The sequence below is a fragment of the Cetorhinus maximus genome, chromosome 1, assembly GCF_964194155.1.
Source record: "Cetorhinus maximus chromosome 1, sCetMax3.hap1.1, whole genome shotgun sequence".
Lineage (NCBI taxonomy): Eukaryota > Metazoa > Chordata > Chondrichthyes > Lamniformes > Cetorhinidae > Cetorhinus > Cetorhinus maximus.
The window spans coordinates 12672565-12693641 of NC_135879.1; the positions used below are offsets into that span (position 1 = coordinate 12672565).

Genomic DNA, 21077 nt, shown 5'->3' on the forward strand with positions numbered 1-21077 from the left:
AAGCTTTTGATCTACAATTCAAACTTCAGTTTCCTTATCACCTTCTAAGAGTGCAATTTTCAAATGTTTATAGAATTGGGTATCATTGGTTCAAGATTATAAATATACATTAAATATAGGGCTTTTTAAAGAAAAAAAACACTTAAAAATCATTTGTAGTGCTTTAAGGCCTTTTCAAACTGCTTCACATAAATTGCTTTTGAAGTGAGGCCACTTGTTATGGAGGGAAACAGTTCAGCCAATTTGCAAACAAGATTCCACAAACACCAGTCCATTTGTTCAGTGTTGTATGTTGAAAAGAGAATATTGGTCAGGGCACTGGGGTGTCCCATGCTCTTCTTCAAAGGAAGATGGTCAAGGGATCTATTATTTCAGCCTGAAAGGCAACACCTCACACTGTATTCTCCTAGTACTGAAATGACATTTTAGATTATAGGGCTGACTTTCTGAATGGGTGACCCAAGTGGGAAGGCCCAAGTGAAAAATCAGCCCAAAAAAAGAAAGCTTAGGAACAAATAGCATGTTATATTCCCGTCCAACAAAATTGACATTTTCCCCCTCCTGCCACTCCATTCTACATGCAACATTCAGAAAACTATTTTGATCTATTTCTAATAGAGGGCTAGGTTAACATGCCTGTCAACTTGTGGTGCAGACAGTAACAGCCTGCCTTTTCTGAGACTGTTCCTAGCTCATTGGATCTCTGATTCTTAACAGTGACATCCAGTGGCTCCCTGTGTAGCTACACCTCACTGAGGATGGGCAGCAATACCATATTCATAACATAAAATACATGAAGAACGGAGGTCAAGGTTGATACTGAGAGAGTGAGGGGGGGATTTCAGACATATCCATTTTCTCTCGTTTTTCTTAGTCCCCAAATGGTTTTATCTGCCAATGATCCAGGTCATAATTTAACAGTGAAAGTGATAGGAGCCTGGAAATAACACTGATAAAAGATGCAGCTGTTCTACTAAAATACTGTGTCTGTTATTTTGATATGGCAATAAACTATTCATTTTTTAAACAAAGGGGCAAAAGACCGCCATTAAAATAGCTCACAAAATAATTCCATACATGCTTAAATGATATTACACTGCTCAGTTCCTAAGATGTTTACAATTCAGTGCATCACTGAGTAATGTCAAAGCACTTATTGAGCTACCAAGAAAAGTAGTAGTAAACACTGGACATTTCATTATAGCCTTGCCCGATGTCTATAGGCCCTGGGGGACCCAGGTTAAATACCAGGGCAGTGCAGAGTTAGCCGATTTCATTTGGATTGAAGATGCAGCCACTACAATTGTCCTTACCACCTCTGGGCTCGGGATGGGGGTTGGCCAACAGGGAAGAAAAAATTAGGCTTGTGATGCTTATCCAGTGACAAATGCTGGGAATGAATTAGAAGAAAGCCTACCCCCTTTAGGATGACCTTGTATGGAATAAACTTCTGTGCTCTCAGCCCAATTACTAGTCAGCTTGAGAACCTACATCACAAACTGATGAACATCAAACAAAGTCACAAAGCTAAGAAACCATAGAAAGGCTGGGAAACACCATACTTGTGTGACAAGGAGTGCTTTGTGGGGGTTGGGGCTAAAGTCACATTGCAGAGCAGGAGACATTCTCTCTATAGCTATGCTACAGCTGACCAGAATGTGCTTGGCGCAGATGATGGGAGGCATCAGCAGAAATCACTACCATTTTCCAGCATCTTTCATCTTGATGATCACAACAATTTGTTATTTATAAATTCCTGAATTTTATGCAAACAACAGTTAAAATAAACTCCAGCACCTTTAGACTCTATTGTTCAGCCACCTTTTTTTTATTCATTCATGGGATTTGGATGTGTCGTTGGCTAGGCCAGCACTTATTGCCCATCCCTAATTGCCCTTGCTTAGAGGGCATTTAAGAGTCAACCACATCGCTGTCGGTCTGGAATCACATGTAGGCCAGACCAGGTAAGGTCGGCAGATTTCCTTCCCTAAAGGGCATTAGTGAACCAGATGGGTTTTTACGACAATCGGCAATGGTTTTGTGGTCATCACCACTTTTAATTCCAGGTTTTTATTGGATTCATGGGATTCGAACCCAGGTCCCCAGAGCATTACATTATTATCCAGTGACAATATCACTACACCACCACCTCTCCCATATACAGAATATGAATTGTCCAGCTATCAGTTAAAACCAAAAATACAACTTACCATCAGTTCTGCATCAGCACCAGCAGTCAGCTTCACAATACACATCACTGCACACACACACCAAGATGACGGAAAGATTTAGTAAACAATTTGGTACAAATGTTTATGTCAAAAGTAATCTCATCTTTTAGTCATCCAAAGTATTGAGGCATTAGTGAAAATGGCATAAACTATTCATGGGTCAGTAAGACTATATTTAGTTTTAAAATGTGTGAACTGGGAATAAGGAAACCAATACATGCTAACATTTTTTTTCCTGGAAAATGAGCAGCTGCGTTAATGCAACCAAAAGAATCAAACATAAACTGTCACTAATTTCACAAGACTACCATGTTTATTGATTCTTACGTACAGTATCAAATGCATTACAAACATACCAGCTGCACTAGACCTCACAAATTACAAATACAGTAAAGCAATTTTTTGTATATATACATATTTCATAGCAACACCACTTTTGAATTTGAAGACTTCAGGGAAGAGATCATTTTCCATATAAAAATATTTTAAAGTTCAATAAAAATAATTTTGTTCCATGGATTGTCAGTGACCATTTGAAATGAACATATGGCAAAGATCATTTTCAAAGAGGTATGTGATTTAATTTATGAACATTTTATAGTACAAACACAGCAGCATATTTTTAAATTCCAAACTCCAAGATTTATTAGCACAGTTATATGCACAGTTAGGGTCTGCAGAAGCAGAAAATACTGTGGGAACTCTGGCAGCTCAGAAGCAGAAAATAACCATTTCCCACAGGAAATTATTGTTTTTCAATTGTTTTAAAGGGCCTAACTGAAACTGCATTACAATTAAAACTAAGACTGAGTTGTGTATATATGTAAATATATATATATATATATCTTTGTGCATTTATGGGCCTAAAACATTTAATGTTCTGTAACCATTACCTGACCACCATTTCAAATAGCAATTACAGCATTTGTTTCTCCCCGAAAAATGATCTCTTCCTGAGCAAAGGCTTGATGTTCAGTTACAAAGGGATGGCATTATGTAGCAAAAAAAAAAGACATGTACAATAGTCAAGGCTTAAAGTTACGTAGCATTGGTTTTATTGGTTTTACCAGTATTTTTATTGGCAGAATCAGCTACTTGCATGTCTTACTCTTCTGGATTTAAATCACTCCCACAAGCCATATAGCTAAACAATCACATCAAGTCTTAACTGTTTCTCTCTGACACATGTCATCACATGTCAAATAAAAAGGCAGTTTTTTGTGCTTCAACACAGCATTTTCTGAATATGAATCAAACGGTTTAAGAACTCCCAAATACAACAGTAAATTTTGCCAAGAAGTGAACTTCCACTTTTTTTGAATACATTATGAATTTAGTTATATAGAATGGTAAAAGGTTGGTTCAAATAAAATACAAATCAAATGTAATAAGGTGTTACACAGTGTTACCAAGTTATCTTTGTGTTGCTCAGCAGCCCCACATAAAAATAAGCTTCGATATTAATCATGTGAACAGAACAGGGTATACACACACACAAATTAAGACATTACTGACAGCTTCACTTTATATCTAAAAGTTGCACATTATTGATCAAGACTAACAGGATAGTAAAAGAAAGGTTAAGGAGACGGTACAGCTCATCTTATTAAATAGACAATGATTCAAAGCTTGTTTTATGTAATTACCTTTTACACAATTGACATAGTTCCTTTTTAAAAAAAGTTAAAAAGTGAATGTTTACCTGAGAAATAAACTTTTACTTTTGAATAGATGGATAAATATTTAAGCAAATCTTAAGAGTTTACCAAAGTAAGGTTTTGAAATATTGAAATAGTGTAAAGTGCTTGGTTCTTTTTGTGACTAACTCATGCTGTCATCACTCTACTGTGCAGATATTCATGCAGAAAAATTAACTAATTTACACAGTGACCAGCAAGAGTTTTCTCAAGTGTACAAACCTTCAGGTTGGTACATCAATAGTGCAATTCAACAAAGTGTATAAGATTTGAAAAGCAATGCTTCTTGTTTGGTATAAGTGGATGCCACATTACTGCATTAAATGCAATAACAATAAAGGAGAATAATTAGGGGAGCACATGTTTAGAAAATAGAAATTTGCCAAATGGTAAGCAAGAAATTTGATAACTGATTTAGCATGAAAAAATTGCTCCCAAATACAATGATTCATACACATCTGCCATTATGAAAATTAATTCTAACCTCTTTCCCCTCAAAATCTATTTGGTGATTTAAAAGCTATATAAATTTAACAACACTTTTTTCACACTATTACATTACAAGGCAAAAAAGGAAAATGAGCCATTTTGAAGTAACTTTTAGTTTAAATATTTCAAACCAATCTATCAAGGTTTCAATATTTGAAGTATAGAAGTGTCATGACTAGCATTCCTGCAAAAGGGTAATTGTGGTCATGTGATTTTCGTAATGTTTAAGCACTGTGGAAAACTTTCCAGTCATGATCATAGATTTTACCCCTCCAAACTTGTGTTGTGTCTGAGGAGAACATTTTGAGCAATACAAAGCTGGGGTGATGTATCGTTACTTATGGGTCCATCACTAGTCCGTCACTGGTCATAGTACTGCAATAATTTGACGATTAAATAAAAGCATCAGAAAGTAGTATATTGGCACAATATTAAAGCACATCAGCTTCAACTGTGATTTTTTTTTTCAAATGTAGTTTAGTACCATATTTAAGCCTAATGACAACACTGATGGAAAAAAAACTATTACTGGTTTACCCATTAACTCGATAGTTAAGTAAGTTTTCCAGCGATAAAGAACTGAAGAATCTAACAAAATTGCATATAGTGTAATATTTTCAAGCAGTTAAATATCACGATTACAACACTAAGGCCAAAAAATTGCAAATAAATATCAGATACTTAACCTAAAAACTAGTAATACATAATCTTTGAACAGGCTACTAAAAATTAGCAGAAAAATAAGTCAGTGCAAACTTTGAAGGGTAGAACCATTCAATGTGCAAAATTGCAGGATTTTGGTCAAACAGTTAGGCACCAAGAGATCCTGAACAATTTAATAGTGCAATAGTTTAAATAGTAAACTTACTGTGAACTAGCCATAGCAAAATTACTATGTTTTTATACTTCACAACACACTAGTTCCAAGCTTGCTGTGCATATGAATGTTTGCTTAATGGTAGCATTTACTTAGATACCAATTCAACCCTTCACGTTTTGTACAAATCACTCATTAGGTACAACTGAATTAAAGGGAATGTTATAACCTTGGTGTACTCACTGTAATAAGCTTCAACTGTAATACTCATCAGTTTACAGAACCAGCTTTCAAAACTAAAAGTATCTACATGATTAAAGGTTATTCAAAAATGTATCTTTTGTACTAGTTTTAGCTGAGAAAATATAATGTTTTCTGCTGATTGTGCTGTAGATGGAAACACTACAGAAATAGCATTCGGCACTGAGATGGCTTGGTCAATACACTGGCTCGTTCAGTGTGCAAACATGTACCATTAAACCATGATGTAGTACTCTCATTCTGTTCACTGTACAACACAATTGCTCTGACAGCCAGATTGTAAAAACTACTACAAGGCAGTTCAGATTGCCATGCAAATTTGTGCAAGTGTTTGTTAACCATGAATGTTAACATTACAAATCCAGTGTTTAGTCACACTTGGTAAAATTTCAGTTTACACCACTCTCAAATTTGCAAGGCATAAACTTGTGAATGAAAATGCGACCGTTATACATAATTTACTTTTACTGATTTCTAAAAAGTATGAAAACAGTGAAAGCAAACAGTGTATATCCACATTTCCATATTTACTGGACAGTTTTCACATTTCAACATAAATGTTACTGGATTTTTAAAAAAAATGTACATGTGACAGAATGATTCATTTAAAAAAATATATACAAACCTTCCACCCACACACAGCTATGGATCTGGAAGAGGTTTGGATGGATTCAGTAAGTAACCGCTTGCATTATTAAAAGATTTCTTGACTATAATGTAGACGGGACTATCAGTATCCAAACTTATTAAATGCTCAAACATAAAAATTAGAAATGGACCAAAATCATTTGAAGCATACTTATGTTGGAATTTAATATACTAAGTCCAGCTTGAGGAAGGCAGTTAGTTAATTTTGTCCATCTGCAAATTGCAAAAACAATTTTTCATCTTTGGCTGTACTTGAATGCAATATTTTAATGAGCACAACTTTCACTGAGATGTCGAGGCATAAATGATTGAAATATTTATAAATGGCAGAATAACCTTATGATGGTGGAAGTGGCAAAAACTCCACAATTAAATGTATTTCTTTAGGAAAGCATTAGAAGCAGACAAACCCTATGGATTATTTTCATCTGTAGAATTCAGCTGCTGGAGCAAGAACAGAGCCAATAAAAGTGACCGTAGTATCTGGTTAGGATGGGTTTGGTGTTGGAGGACAGCATGGGTGGTGGGAAATAGTCAGAAATTTCATTCCTGTTCACAACTTGTGAGCTGTGCTGGTCACGGACAGTAGGTTGCAGGTGGTGATGGGGTTATGATGCCACTGCGCATTGAATTATCTGCCAACACTCCCTGTCCAGGCTCATACAAAGAATATTTATTTTGGGGAAATTACATTGCATCAGCATACATTTGTGTTAATAGCAGAAATTCCTTTTTTTGTTTTATTCCCGAATAAACCTATTCGGTAAATGAGACTCCAAAACTAAATACTATTTCTCCTACCCTAAAAAATAATTAAAGAAGGTAACAAAACAATAATTAGAGAGTGGGTTCCAAGTGGCTAATTTTCAAAATAATGCTTTACTTTGTTATATCTAAACATGAATTTTAAACATTAGCACATTTTTCGCCATTTTATAAGGTACTAGGCAACCCAGTGAATGATGAGTCAACAGTAATTGTCAGGCTATTGTCATGGTGGCAGCAACTTTACAACTTGGATAAATCAGTTTATTTCATAAATTCCTATTTTAGATGGATCTTTGTTAAGTAGAATATAGGGGAAGATAAAGAATTAAATGGTTACTTAGCCATTCAACTACAATTCACATCACATCTGTGGCATGCAATAGGGGAAGGGACAGATTGCAGCAAGACAATAGAGCATCGCTATAAAAGGTAGCAATATAAAAATGTATTTAACTTCCTTCTGTCCAAAATAGGGTTTGAGCTCATTTTAATTGCTGAGCAAAGACTGTTGTAAAATTCTGTTGGTGATATTTGAATGCAATGTAAACAATGTGAAGATGGAATTTCTTGCTTTATTTTATAAAGGCCTCAAGCTGGTTAATTCCAAAGAAAGTAGGGCCCATTTATCTACTTCCAGAAGTGTCATTCAACCAATATATGTTTTGTACAATAAATTATGAAAGACCAATATGGTCTATCTTTCAGCATAAATGAAGGATCATACATAAAGTGCCCACTGGTTCAATCATTTTTTAATTATGGCAAAGTGACATTGTGTCCATAATAGTGAGGAATGTAAATTGATCACAGATTTATTGTGCATTGGCAACGCCTCATGATGGTCTAGTATCAGGCTGTTTTTACAATGAATTGAAAACAAACAAGTCAAAATTATTTATGACTAGATATGGAAAAGCATTTTGCTCTCCCAAGATACTATTTGCAACTCTTGCAGCAACTAACAGCACAAATTGTAAGATTGTGTCGCACAGGGACTCAAAAAAAAAGCTTCCTTTAACAGATGATTTTAATCTAGTCAAAAGATTTATGATTTAGTAAGAATAACAAAAGCTTCTTCAAAGAGTTTTACTTTTTTTTATTCAACCTCAACTATTCAAATTATGATCCATTATTCAAATCTTCTGGTGGTTTGTGTTGATGCTGTTGTGTTAATTTCATTCTATATACATTGTTACTTATTTGTTAATTAGACTGAGATTTCAGTTTGAGAGAGATTAGAATAAATCTCACGAACTAGCTACAGCTATTTAAAGAAGAAAGGTTGCAGAGGTCGGCAAAAAGGAAAGCAATAGTTAAAGCCAAATTTAAATTGAGAACAGAATTTCATCCTTTAATTATGAACTTCATGATTAACCAAATATTCTATGCGTGTATTTAGTTGGAAAATTTGAACGATTTGTGCGTTTATTAAAAGGCAAGTTATCTCCTTCAGAATATAACATCACAAAATAAAAGCAGCTCTAGTTATACTCAGCCATTGTTTAATTAAAGAATGACCCAAGTAACTATTGCAAGAGACATGAAATATATTTCTGGAAATCTAATATAAACGAATAACCTTTATCAAAAAATTATAAGTTTTAAACATTAACATTCATTATTGCATTTCTTAAGCTAAAGTGGGATTGTTTTTCAGATCCTTCCCATGGATAAATCACATTCTTTACTATACTAGTTGTTTACACGACCAAATGTAGCTTTCAGAGTAAGGTGGGTTTAGAAGCCAGTGCACAGATGCAAGGCAGTCCCAATTTTCAAGTCATACATTCTCTATCCTGACTTTTAAGTTTCCATCATTTTAAGTTTCCATCCGTTGTCCATATTTATAATGAAAACTGCCTTTACAAAATTGTCACTATAATTATACCTTCCTGCCACTGGTGGTGCTGCAGCACCTTCACTGGGAATAGCATTAAATTAGTATAAGTTTACAAAGAAATTTGTAAAGGAAAACTCAATTGTGAGCAGGCAAGTTTTTTTGAGAAAGACATACAATATTCTCCTAATACTCAAGTAAAATTTAGTGTTACAGGAAACAAAAAATTCTAAATGAATAAAGTTTACCATGAAAAATAGCTCCACCCTATCGAAAATTGCAGCTCATGCACTCGCCAACCCAAGCTTGCAAGCAAGTCAGGGTCATAGGGAAACAAAACCATATACAGTAGATAATTCCAAATTTAAGATAGCAAATATTGGAACACTGATATCATAAAGCTCAATTTCCTGCACTGCCAGAAACAGTGCATATATGCGGTTTATTACCCTCTGCATAATTTTTTAAAAAACCGTCAACATTTACAGATCTAACCTGGAATTGACTGCAGTTGATTATTAATATAATAAAGACTAATCATACTTTTTCAAATGCATTTAACAAAGATGTAGCTGTTTTGGTATTGGGAAGGCAGTCAGGAGGGAGAAGAGGGAAGGGGACTCAACACCACATGGTTGATTTCCTAATATAGTAATTGCTGCTCCATTTATGAAAATTACAGGATACTCTGAGCTTTCTATGGTCAACACTTCCAAATATTTGCCATATGCTTTATCAAAATTGTACCACTATTTAAATAAGTTTGGATATATTTATGTGGCGTACTAAGCCTAATTACGGAACAAATTTATTACTGTATTTAAATTTCTTAGTATTTAAATTATTAAGCTAGCATCAATTTCATGGGATGACACAAAAAATACATTAAGTTTAATTTTTGACGCTTTCTCAATCTTATATAGACCAAAGGAATAGATGCTTGCAACCATGTTGAGTTATTTAATGCACAATCTCAACAAACTATCAAAGCAGAAAAATGCAGCAAAGTAATGCAATGGTCCATTTTTACACCCTGGCCAGGCAAATAAACTAACAGCTAAATATACAGACACAACATATCAACTGATGGTATTGTGAATTTAAACACAATTCATGGTGGCAAAACAAAAAAATTCGAAGTAGCAAAGAGAGGGCAAATGCTAGAACTATTAGGATACATGAACAATCTTCAGTCACCAGCAACAATTTTCCACTGATTTACTAAACTATTAGCAATTTTGGTCCCCATTAGCAAATGATTTTCATAGCCTCTCTCCATACATTTTACTTGAATCTGAAATTACAATAAACTCAAGCTGCATTATCATTTATCTCACTGTTTCACAGAAGGGCTTTAAGGCAGCCACAACTTATTTTCTTAATGTCTCTCCCTCTCCCGTCTTAAAATCTTTAGGCAACTCCTTAAGAATGAAACAGCAGAGAGGGTAGTTTTAAAATTTCTAACAGATTTCAGTAAAGACCTATTGATGGTCTAGAAAAACATAATTGCAATTTGCCTTGTGTTACAGCATATTTTTGCATTAAAAACATTACTTTATTTCCCTTCAAATACCAACAAAAGTGGTGTATTATTTAGTATGTCTCTAAATCTACTCTAAGACACTATGATTGCACATGGATTGTCTTTTCAGGAGGCACAAAAATTACTAAAAGGTTAAACAAGACAACATTAAGGTGCACAACAAGCTACATTATCTGCATTCTCACTGTTCATAAAGTACATGACAAACTGTCCACAGGATTAACAGGATGAAAAACGTGTGCAATAGCTTTGTGAAATGGTCTCGTTTTGAAATCTCCAAGGTAGTTAACATATACCACAGTGGCCAGTTTAGAAGAATGTAAAAACCATGTTGATGGAATTTATAAAGAAAAAGCAACATTTGTATAGTAACGCATTCACTGCAGGGCTAAAATTTAAGTTAGCAAATCTGGCATATCAATCCAAGAACTACAACTGATATTCTACATTTGTTTCCTGGGTTTTCAGATACAAACTGATAGGGACAAGCTGCATATAAATAAAGGGATAGTTGGCACTAGTTCTGATGAAAGGTTATGTATTATTTGAAACATAGTTTCTCTCACCACAAATGCTGCCAGACCTGCTGAATATTTCTAGCATTTTCTGCTTTTATCTTAGATTTCCAGCATCCACAGTATTTTGCTTTTGGAAAATAGCGTGTTGCATTATGTTTGGTTACATCTGAAATGGGGATGTTTAAAATTACACATGCAATGTTTTTTTGCATTCCACACACTGGTTTCAGTTGGAATGGGTCATCATTGATTCTTCTTTGCAACATAATTGTAATCATTTAACAAAGTCGGATTCTATACATCTTTAAAAAATCAATTGCCATTTTTTCAGTTTAGCCAATAGGATTGAAATTACTCAACATAAATGCTGGACTAACTGGATTCTGATATTCCCTCCTTGTATTTAATACTTCTATTAAGTTACCGCAAATGTTTGAATTTAAACTTAACAAAACACAAAATTATAGCTCTGCAGTTTTGTCTTTAGGCTATTAACTATAATCTTGCAGTTTTGAATGGATTTTTTTTTGTTCTTGGGACAAGGGGGACAATGGCAAGGCTGCATTTATTGAGCATTACGCGACATGCTCTGAGAAGGTGGTGGGCCTTCCCTTTGAAGAATTGCAGTATTCATGGTGATGGTACTTCTAAAATGGTGTTAAGTAGGGAAATCTAGGATACTGACTCAAGGAGGATGAAGGAACAACAATATATTTCTCAGTTAGGTTGGATGTATAATTTGGGAGTGTCAGTATTCCCACAACATTGCTGCTCTTGGGACAAACAAAAAAAATTAAGGACAAAATAAGAAAGGACCATTATACCCATCAAATCCATCCCTTCCTCAGACCAAGTACAAAACAATTAACCTTCTCATTTACTCTATTAAACATAACTAGCCCAACAGTGTGATGCAAATAAAAGGTAAAACTTCCAGGAAAATGAAGCAAAATTTCTTCAGGACTTGTTAATTAACTTGTTTATTAAGTTAATTAACTCTAAGGTATAACCTAACCATGTAACTTCCATGGTTTAATCCCAAATATTTGCTTTCAACAATGCACCAGTAGCACGGGAACCATCATGTCCCACAGCATTTGACTACCTATATTGAAACATGGCATGTGTACAACTTGCAAATCTATTACACCTGCCAGAAGAGACCTTATCACCAAGATTCCACTTTTCCATCCTCCTCTGTAACTAAATTCTATTCATATTATCAAAGATTAACAGTTCTAAAGAAATATGTAATAGTAAATTACTGTAGCATTTACAGAATTAATTACTACAGTCTTCAGTGGCCATGCTTATGATTATATTTTATATCAATATAGGAGTAACTATTGTGCTATTTAGGTCTTTGTACTGTATTCCAATTCTTCATTTCGATCATAGTATGCACTCTTACTACTGAACTACCTTCTCATTCTTAAATGGTGTTGAAGTTTTGATTGTGTAATCTTGATCTAATATGTCTACATATTACATAGAAGCATACACGCATAGATTAACTCATTTCTTCCTCAAAACACGTGCATAACAAATTGAAGCATTTTATTCTGGGAATATTTATAATATAAAAAATTGAACTATCAAAAGGATTAACATTCTGACAGACAAAGATAGACCAGCCCAGAAAGGAAAGCAAAACTAGACGGTTTCTAAATTGTAGTATGTTTACAAATTCTACTGCACTTTATACAACAGTAGCTTGACCATACACACACCAGAGTAGTGTTGCATAAGTTGCAAACAGAACTCTTGACATGGTTCACCATTTGCCTATTGCACTATAATTACGATGCTTCAGATTCAGAATGTGCAAACATCTCCATGTTTGGAACTGCTTTAAAAATACGACTGAGATACTTGTATTATGACAGTGGTAAGGGTGCAAGCAGTCAGTAGAGTAAACAAATGTATTCAAGGTTCACAGCAATAGTAACTTACCAATACACATAATAAACATGATAAATTAATCTGCACTGCAAATCACTTACATGCCATCGTCTGCAAAGATGTTAGCACAGTGCATGTCAACTAAGAGCATGGTTACATCTTAAAACTTATTAAATCTAAGAAAATACAACCTGGAAGAAAATCTAGAGCCAATAGCAATAAATGTTACATAAACTGGCTTAATATTCAGAGTGTTGCGTGCTTCGCAATGAAAACAAATTGTAGGCAGTTGGAGAATTGCGAAGCTCCGTGATATAATGCTGAACCATTACCAGATCCTACCATAATTTATTTTGGGAGAGGAGTGAGTCAGCAAAACAAGTGTGTTTATATGAAGAATAGTGATACAAATTCTGGGGAATAGACATCCTTGCAATTCTGTTGCCTTGTGTCAGCATAAAATACTCCCTTCTCAAATATAGCACAGATTTGATGTAGAGCAAATGTTCTGCTCTGCTTCAACATTTGCTGTGTCAAGCATGCCTTAACCGACCTCAGAATAGCAATACCTATTACAAAATATTATATTTCCAAATCATTCTTCTCAAAAGGAAACTGCCAGTTTTATATAGTCAATGCATTAACTAGGCACTACATCATGTTAAACTAATTTTATATAGAATCCTTACGGCCAGCACTATGGGGACTTTCATTTTACTAATCTGAGATACCTTCAAACCCTGGTAGTAAAACGGTAAGTGTCCTAACCTCCTCTATGATCCATTTGCTATTGAGAGTCTATCGAACTTAATTGCCCTCTATTAAATGAATTGAGCTGATTTGTCACACAAAGCATCTTAGCCCAACTCAAGAGAAACACCAGGAGACGTAAAACCTTTCCCTACAAACTTACCTCATTTACTTACTAAGAATGGCATTACTGAAAGTTATAAAGCAATATACAACCCAAAAAGACCCATCTAACAGCATCCAAGAGAAAAAACTGAGAAAGCCAGAGTAAAATAGATATTAAAAAATGTAATCATTGCACCGTCAGAATGGTTACTAGGTGTTAATTTCAACAGATTGGTGATGCTCAGCATCATATTTGTACAAAAAGGTGAATACAGCCATGGAAGAAAAATGTGGAACACAAATATGAGAATCTTAAGTGCTGCTAACCAGCTGTAAATGGAAACTTACCACACAGTTGGTAGTACAGGAAGATGGACTAATGGTTGGGTTGTACCATCAAAACCACTCAATTAGCACCCACTGTCTTCCAGCTAGTCAATCATTAACTAACTAAATTACAAGGAATCAGTTTAATGATAACTGATTTCTAAAAAGGACTTGCTTTCATAAGATTTATTGCTAATGGTCTTTAGTAAATTCCATACTGTATGTAAAAATGCTTCATACAGTTTATACATATTTCTGCTCATATTTATGATTGTATTGCAATCATTTGCAATAACCTTCATTGCACGGAATCTTTGTATGGATTGTTATTTTATAAATCGAGTACACTAAAAAAACTTTTTGATCATTTTTAATCTGGATAGTTTACCTTCTCTGATTTTCATTGCATCACAAATACGCACATTATTGAAGGCACAAATAAGCATTTGTGTACCTGCACAGTGCACATGTGCAATACATTCTACATGATGCAAATAGGTAAGTGTGGCACCCCTTTATTAAGGAGGGTTCTCCTGCTGCAGTAATCTTACTGTGGATTATAAACTATTACACCACTCTAAATCAGGAGAGACCGAACTCAAACTTGACATAAATAGATATGCATAGGTAATGAAACACACCACCTATGTCCCCTTTGGGAAAGTGGCAGGACACTTTTCAAAATGTAAACACATTAAACACAACACCTTTCTCTTTTTCCCCCTGCATTCCATGCCAATAAATAAATGTATAACTTCATAACACCAGTTCAATGGCAGCTTCCTAACAAGGGTGACATGCTCTGTAAAATATCTTGAGGAAAGAGTGCAACATGTAGAATATAACTGTAATTTAAAACAAAATGATTTTGATTGTCAGCCTACGAATTTGCATGACATTTTACAACAGTCACGGTGATTTGTCTGGATATCTACTCGATTGTCTCATGCAAAGTTTGAATTCCAATGGATGAAGGACTTTGACAGCAAAATGAGGGCTAACTTGCAAGTTATCTGTTAGTTCTGCTAGTTAGAGGTACTCATTTCCCAAATATCCCCAGGTCCTTTCTGCAAGTTACAGAAATGGTTGCTAATGTCTTGCAGTGCATTTAGTTTTACAGAACACCGTAATGGAACTTTGAAAATACACAAGGTTGAATTTGTTTCAACTGATGTTATATAGTTACTTCATGTGCCTTTGGGTCACAGTGCAAAAAGCTGTCATAATACTACAGAATAACCTGCTTGGGAGTACTATGGTCATAATGATGTGCACCCGCAAATCAGAAAAATCCCCAGTTATGCCAGCAATTATGTTAACCAAAGTCCTACATGTTTCTGATGAAGCAGAGGATTCAGGCCTTGCACCCAGCACTACAGGAAAAGTTCTTAATTCATGGTCTACATCATTATTTAAGTAACTGCAGCATGAATTAGCATAGCTATTCCATGCATGTTATAATTACTGCAGTTGATTGTACTGTGGTTTATTGTTAAATGTGTTTGGTACCCAAGTGAAGTGATTGCTACAGTTTGCCATTTTGTTTAGATAAGTAACAGGCACTGCACTGGTCTGCCTTTGTGCATAACAAGATATTGAAGGGTTGTCCCCAGTTAATATAGGGAAAGTAGAGCAGCAGCCAATTTTGATTCTTTAAAAATGCTATTAAATACCTGTCACAGTTGTTTTACGTGTCAGATACTGTAACAACTTTTCTTTCTCTGCCCCGCCCACCCCCACCAACCATGTCCAAATAAAAAGCAGAATTTTACACATTCTTGCAATTCAGAGTGGACAGTTCTTTCTTGTCTGGGGTTAATCCTATGGCACACTGGTCTGTAATTTACTTCTCATGGTTATTCAACAGAAGTATGGAACAACATATCTATAATGCACTTAGTCTTGTTGGTTACAAATTGATTAAAGTGCATCAGACAAGCTAAACTGAGCTATCTAGCGAGTTATTGCCTGCTTTGAACACCATTTTTGTTTCAATGGGGGGGGGGAAAGACGTGCACTGGATGTGGTACACATTGTAGAGTCAGTACTGAATTGCCTAGGAAGTACTGATTTTTGGTAAACTAAAAATCACAAATATATAGTACATGCAAAACGTACATCACATTTTGTGCTGATTTGAATTTTTAGAAGACTTGAATTTTTAAATTGCCACAAATGACAATTACAAAGGCTTTGATAGCTTGAAAGCTGTAAAAAAGCTTGATTCATTCAGGAAGAGAATGGGTATGCAGCTCATATACTGTGAATCAAATGAAATAAGTTGCTACAACTTTACTTACAGCAGGCAGGCTGTAACTGTTCATTTAGAGAATAGGTGCGCATTTTTTTCCGTGGACAGTTTTACAATTCGAGATGCCAGTCTATTTCTGTTTGTACAAAAAGATAAAGCAACTGCATTTTTATATTAAAAGTGCTCCTTGTTTGTACAATTAAAAAAATTATGAAAGTTTGGCTGGAGAGTTTTTTTAAAAAAATGCAATGTTAACCACAGCAAACTCTAGTTCCTCTCAAGGAGGCTGAAATGAGCACATAACTCCTTCTCCACAAATTTGCTTTTCCGAGGGGTGAACCAATGAAATAAAATGAAGGCAGATAATTTTTTGCATTGTACATGCAATCAGTTAGCATGGTTTGGTGCTAAAGGCAGGGTGAAGTGGGAAAATAAAATTAGGATGGAAACTTGAGGAGAGGGGTAAGATGACGATGATAGCGGGGGGGAGGGGGGTGCAAAGGGAAGTTGAGGTAATGATTGGGGGTGGGGGAGGCAAGATGATAAGACAATGAACTGAGGGAGGGGGAGACGATTTGATGATCTAGGGGAAGAGATGAGACAATTATCTGCGTGGGGAGACAAGATGACAACGATCGGGGGCTGGGCGAAACGAGACGGTGATGATTTGGGCAGGGGAACAAGATGATGATAATTTAGGTAGGGAGGCAAGACGATGATCTGAGAGGGAGGAAATGATCTGGGATGGGGAGGAGAGATGACGACGATGATTTGAGTTGTGGGGGGTGGAAGAGAAAACAATGATGGTGATAATGATTTGGTGGGGGTGGTGTCCAGGGAAAATGATGTGGGATTATATATTTGCCTTGGAGGCAGTAAAATGAACGTTCACCAGATTGCTCCCTGGGATGTGAAGGTTGTCTTTTGATGAGAGGCCGAGTAAATTAGGCCTGTATCCTCTGGTGTTTAGAAAAATGAGTGGTGATCTTATTGAGACATATAAGATTCTGAAGGGGCTTGGCAGGGTAGACATTGACAGGCTGTTCCCCTGGCTGGGGAATCTAGAACATGGGGCACAGTCTCAGGATAAGGGGTCAATTATTTAGGACTGCGATAAGGAGAATTATTTTCCACATAAAAAGGTTGTGAATCTTTGGAATTCTCTATCCGAGAGGGATGTGGATGCTGCATCGTTGAATATATTATAAACTGAGACATATTTTTGATTTCTCGGGGCATCAAGGGATATGGTGAGTGGGCAGGAAAGTGTAGTTGAGGCAGAAGATTAGCTATGATCATACTTAATGGCAGAGCAGCCTCTTAGGGCCATATGGTCTACTCTTGCTCCTATTGCTTATGTTCTTATGCAGATATAGGGGATTTGCTGGACAGAAAAACAATGGAAGAAATTTTCAGGAGAGAGAGGGGGCAACGGGGATTCGCGGGGGAGAGAAAGGATGATGGAGATTCACAGGGGGAAAGAGAGGATGAGGGGATTCGTGGGGGAGAGAGAGAGAAAGGATGACGGGGACTTGTGGGGGAAGAGGGAGGACGACGGGGATTCACAGGAGAGGATGACAGGCATTTGCGGGGAGAGAGAGAGGAGGATGGGGATTCATGGGGTAAGAGAGGGAGGATGAGGGGGTTTCGTGGGGAGAAAGACAATGACAGTGATTCACGGAGAGACTGGGAGGCAGGGAAAGAGTAGGATGGGGATTTTTGGGGAGAGAGACAATGATGGAGATGGGGTGGGAAGAAGGGGAATGGGAGACAACGATGACGACAAGGAGTGAGGGGGCTGCACCTTTCATTTTGTTAAAGGTGCTACATAAATATACATTGTTGTAACATGGGAAAACTAGGATGATGAGGTCAGCTGATATCAAGAGGGAGAGGATATCAAAGGGACTACTGATGTAGGGTGTCAATCCTCCTCCTCTTCCTCCTCTGCACTGTCTGCGGCGGCGATTTCTCTGCTGAGCTCGGCCCTCCTGTCCCTGCGCCTCTCCTGGATCGCCCTCATCTCCTCGGCGTATCTGAGGAAGTTGTCGCCGAAGCGGGCCCAGGCTTTGTACGGCACGGTGATGGAGTGGCGGTACGAGGGCTTCACCTCGCTCAGCCGCAGGAAGATCCCGTAGCGGTTGGAGCCCGGGTCGAAGAAGAACCTCTTGTTGTCGACGGGCACCGAGATGCCGGCGGGCAGCTCCGGCGGCGGCCCGGGGGCCCCGGCCTCGTCCCGCGGGGAGCCGCCGCTGCCGCCGCCTCCTCCTCCCCCCGCCGCCGCCGCCGCCACCGCCGGGGCGGCTCCGTAATCCTCGATGAGTCGGGCCAGGGCGTCCCGGAACTCGATGAGGCCCTGAGCCGGGAGGGCGATGGTCTGTCCCTGGGTCGCCCCGGGGGTTTGCCCCGGGTAGCCCCAGCCGGGGCCTCGGCTGACGGTCTGGCGGATGCGCAGGAAGCGGCCCCGCTGATTCTCCTTCAGGTCCAGGTAGTACTTGCGGTTCTCCCGCACCAGGTACTCGCTCTTCAGCACTCGCTGCGGCTGGGCCTGGCCCTGGGCCTCGGGCGGAGGTTGGGCCGACGCTGGGCTCGGCTGCGGCGGCGGTGGTGGTTGTGGCGGCGGCGGCGGCTGTTGCTCGTCCTCCTCACCCGGCCTCCGCCGTCGCCTCAGGCCCGCGCCGCTGGGCAGCCCGAGCTGCGCGTAGTGCTCGATGAAGTCCCCCAGGGAGTCGCGCATCTCGGCCGCCACCGGCATGGAGACGGTCAGGCGGCTCTTGCGGCCTCCCGCTCCCACCACCTCGGCGATCTTCAGGAAGCGGCCCTTGGCGTTCTGCTTGACGTCCAGGTAGAAGCGCTTGTTCTGGATGTCCACCCGCTTGGAGGCCAGCTCCTGGGTCTCCAGCAGCAGCGGCGGCAGCGGGGGTGGTGGTGTTGGCGGCGGCGGGGGGCCGGCGGCCGGGCTCCGATCCCTCGCCTCGGCTGCCCGGGGCGCCTCACCCTCCACAACCGTCTCCGCTTCCTCCTCCTCTTCCTCCACCTCCACCACCTCCTCCTCCTCCTCGGGCGGTACGACGATGGCCGCCGGCTGAATGTCCCCGGTGGCGCTCATTCCTCCTCTGCCAGAGTCGCTGGTCGCCATGCGAGGCCTGGGCCTAGGCCTCCCCGTCACTCCCAATCCGCCGGCTCGAGCCCCCTCCCCAACCGCCCAACGGCCGCCGCTCGCGGGCGCCCGCACACAGACGCAGCCGTTCGCACCGCGCAGACTCCGCATCCGCTTGGGGAGCTGGGAGGGGGAGAGGAGAGGGAGGAGGATACCCCGCATCACCATGGCAACGAGAGGCGCCGCCGCTGTCCGTGGAAAAAGGAGGCGGGAATTCCTGGAGAGGAAGGGGCGGGGGCGCAAGCGTGCGAGGGGGCGGAGTTTTGGGTGGTGGTGTTTTGGGGGGAGGGGTCGAGGTTTTGATGGGGGGGCGGAGACTTGGCGAGGGGCGGAGATGAGAGGGGGCGTGGACTTATGGAGGGGGCGGCGCCTTGGAAGGGAAGACCGGGGGGGGGGGCGGAGACGTGTGGGCGGGGTTGTGGAATGGGGCGCGGTCTTAGGGTGGGAAAGGAAGCAGCCTCGTTCAATCCTGCGCCGAGAACTCGATCGGAATACACGTTTCACCTCCTTTATTTTTTGTTATAAACCCCGCGGTCTCCCCCACGACCGGAGAGGGCGCCAAGCCGGGTTCCGCCGGCGATACCGTTCACATTGACGACGTCTTTCCTTTTTTCCTCAGAAGCAAAGGAGGATGAGACCTGGCCAATCGAGCGACGGAAAGGTGACCATGGTTACGCGCGTGCGCGTTCCGCCGAGGTGGGGCCGGTGAAGATGGCGGGTGAGTGAGGGGTTCCAATCGCGAGGAGGTTGGCAGCCCCGGTGTTTGGGGTGAACTCTTTTATGGGTTTCTTTCCTGCTGGTTGCAGCATGCACCGAGTTAATGAAATAAAAGCAGAAAGCGCTGGATAAACGCAGCGGGCCTGGCAGCAGCTGTGCAGAGAGGAACCGAGTTAACGCTTCAAGTCCGAATGACTGTTCTTCGGAACCGGACAGAGTTAAAATGTGTTCCCTGCTCAGCTCTTTCTGCAGACTGCTGGACAGTTCACCTTCCAAGACACCTGCATTGATTTATATTCATATTTCGCCTTTAATGCAATAGGGACGGAATATAGAAGCAGGGAAAAAAACAAAAAACTGCGGATGCTGGAAATCCAAAACAAAAACAGAAATACCTGGAAAAACTCAGCAGGTCTGGCAGCATCGGCGGAGAAGAGCAAAGTTGACGTTTCGAGTCCGCATGACCCTTCAACAGAACTAAGTAGAAACAGGAAAGGGGTGAAGTATAAGGTGGTTTTGGAGGTGGGGGTGGGGCGGGGGGTGGTTGTTGGGACAAGCAAGCAGTGAGCGGAGCAGATAACCAAAAGATGTCACGGACAAAAGAACAAAGAGGTGTTGAAGGTGGTGATATTATCTAAAAGAATGTGCTAATTAAGATTGGAGAGCAGGACAAGCAAGGTAGCTCTAGCGGGGGTGGGGTGAAATAAACCATGGGTGGAATACATTTAAAAATAATGGAAATAGGTGGGAAAAGAAAAATCTATATAAATTATTGGAAAAAACAATAGGGAGGGGGAAGAAACGGAAAGGGGGGTGGGGATGGAGGAGGGAGTTCAAGATCTAAAGTTGTTGAACTCAATATTCAGTCCGGAAGGCTGTAAAATGCCTAGTCGGAAGATGAGGCGCTGTTCCTCCAGTTTGCGTTGAGCTTCACTGGAACAATGCAGCAAGTCAAGGGCAGACATATGGGCAAGAGAGCAGGGTGGAGTGTTGAAATGGCAAGCGACAGGAAGGTCTGGGTATTGCTTGCGGACAGACCGAAGGTGTTCTGCAAAG

General features: G+C 39.6%; 2 protein-coding genes across 2 annotated transcripts in view; one reads left to right on the forward strand and one right to left on the reverse strand.

Moving 5' to 3' along the window:
- Nucleotides 1-17996: 17996 nt before the first annotated feature.
- Nucleotides 17997-19434, reverse strand: LOC144671593 (transcriptional regulator protein Pur-beta-like). Its single transcript, XM_078533630.1, has one exon. The coding sequence runs from the start codon at nt 19413-19415 to the stop codon at nt 18069-18071; it is 1347 nt and encodes a 448-aa protein (XP_078389756.1). The 5' UTR covers nt 19416-19434; the 3' UTR covers nt 17997-18068.
- Nucleotides 19435-19992: 558 nt separating this feature from the next.
- The window catches only part of wrn (WRN RecQ like helicase), a 100689-nt gene continuing 99604 nt past the window's right edge, over nt 19993-21077 (forward strand). The window contains exon 1 of the mRNA XM_078533433.1: nt 19993-20022. The gene's annotated coding sequence lies outside the window, so the exon portion shown is untranslated. The remainder of the gene's footprint in view (nt 20023-21077) is intronic.

What these genes read in the sequence shown, in the direction of transcription:
- LOC144671593 (XM_078533630.1), bottom strand. Translation starts at nt 19,415, where the DNA reads ATGCGGAGTCTGCGCGGTGCGAACGGCTGCGTCTGTGTGCGGGCGCCC.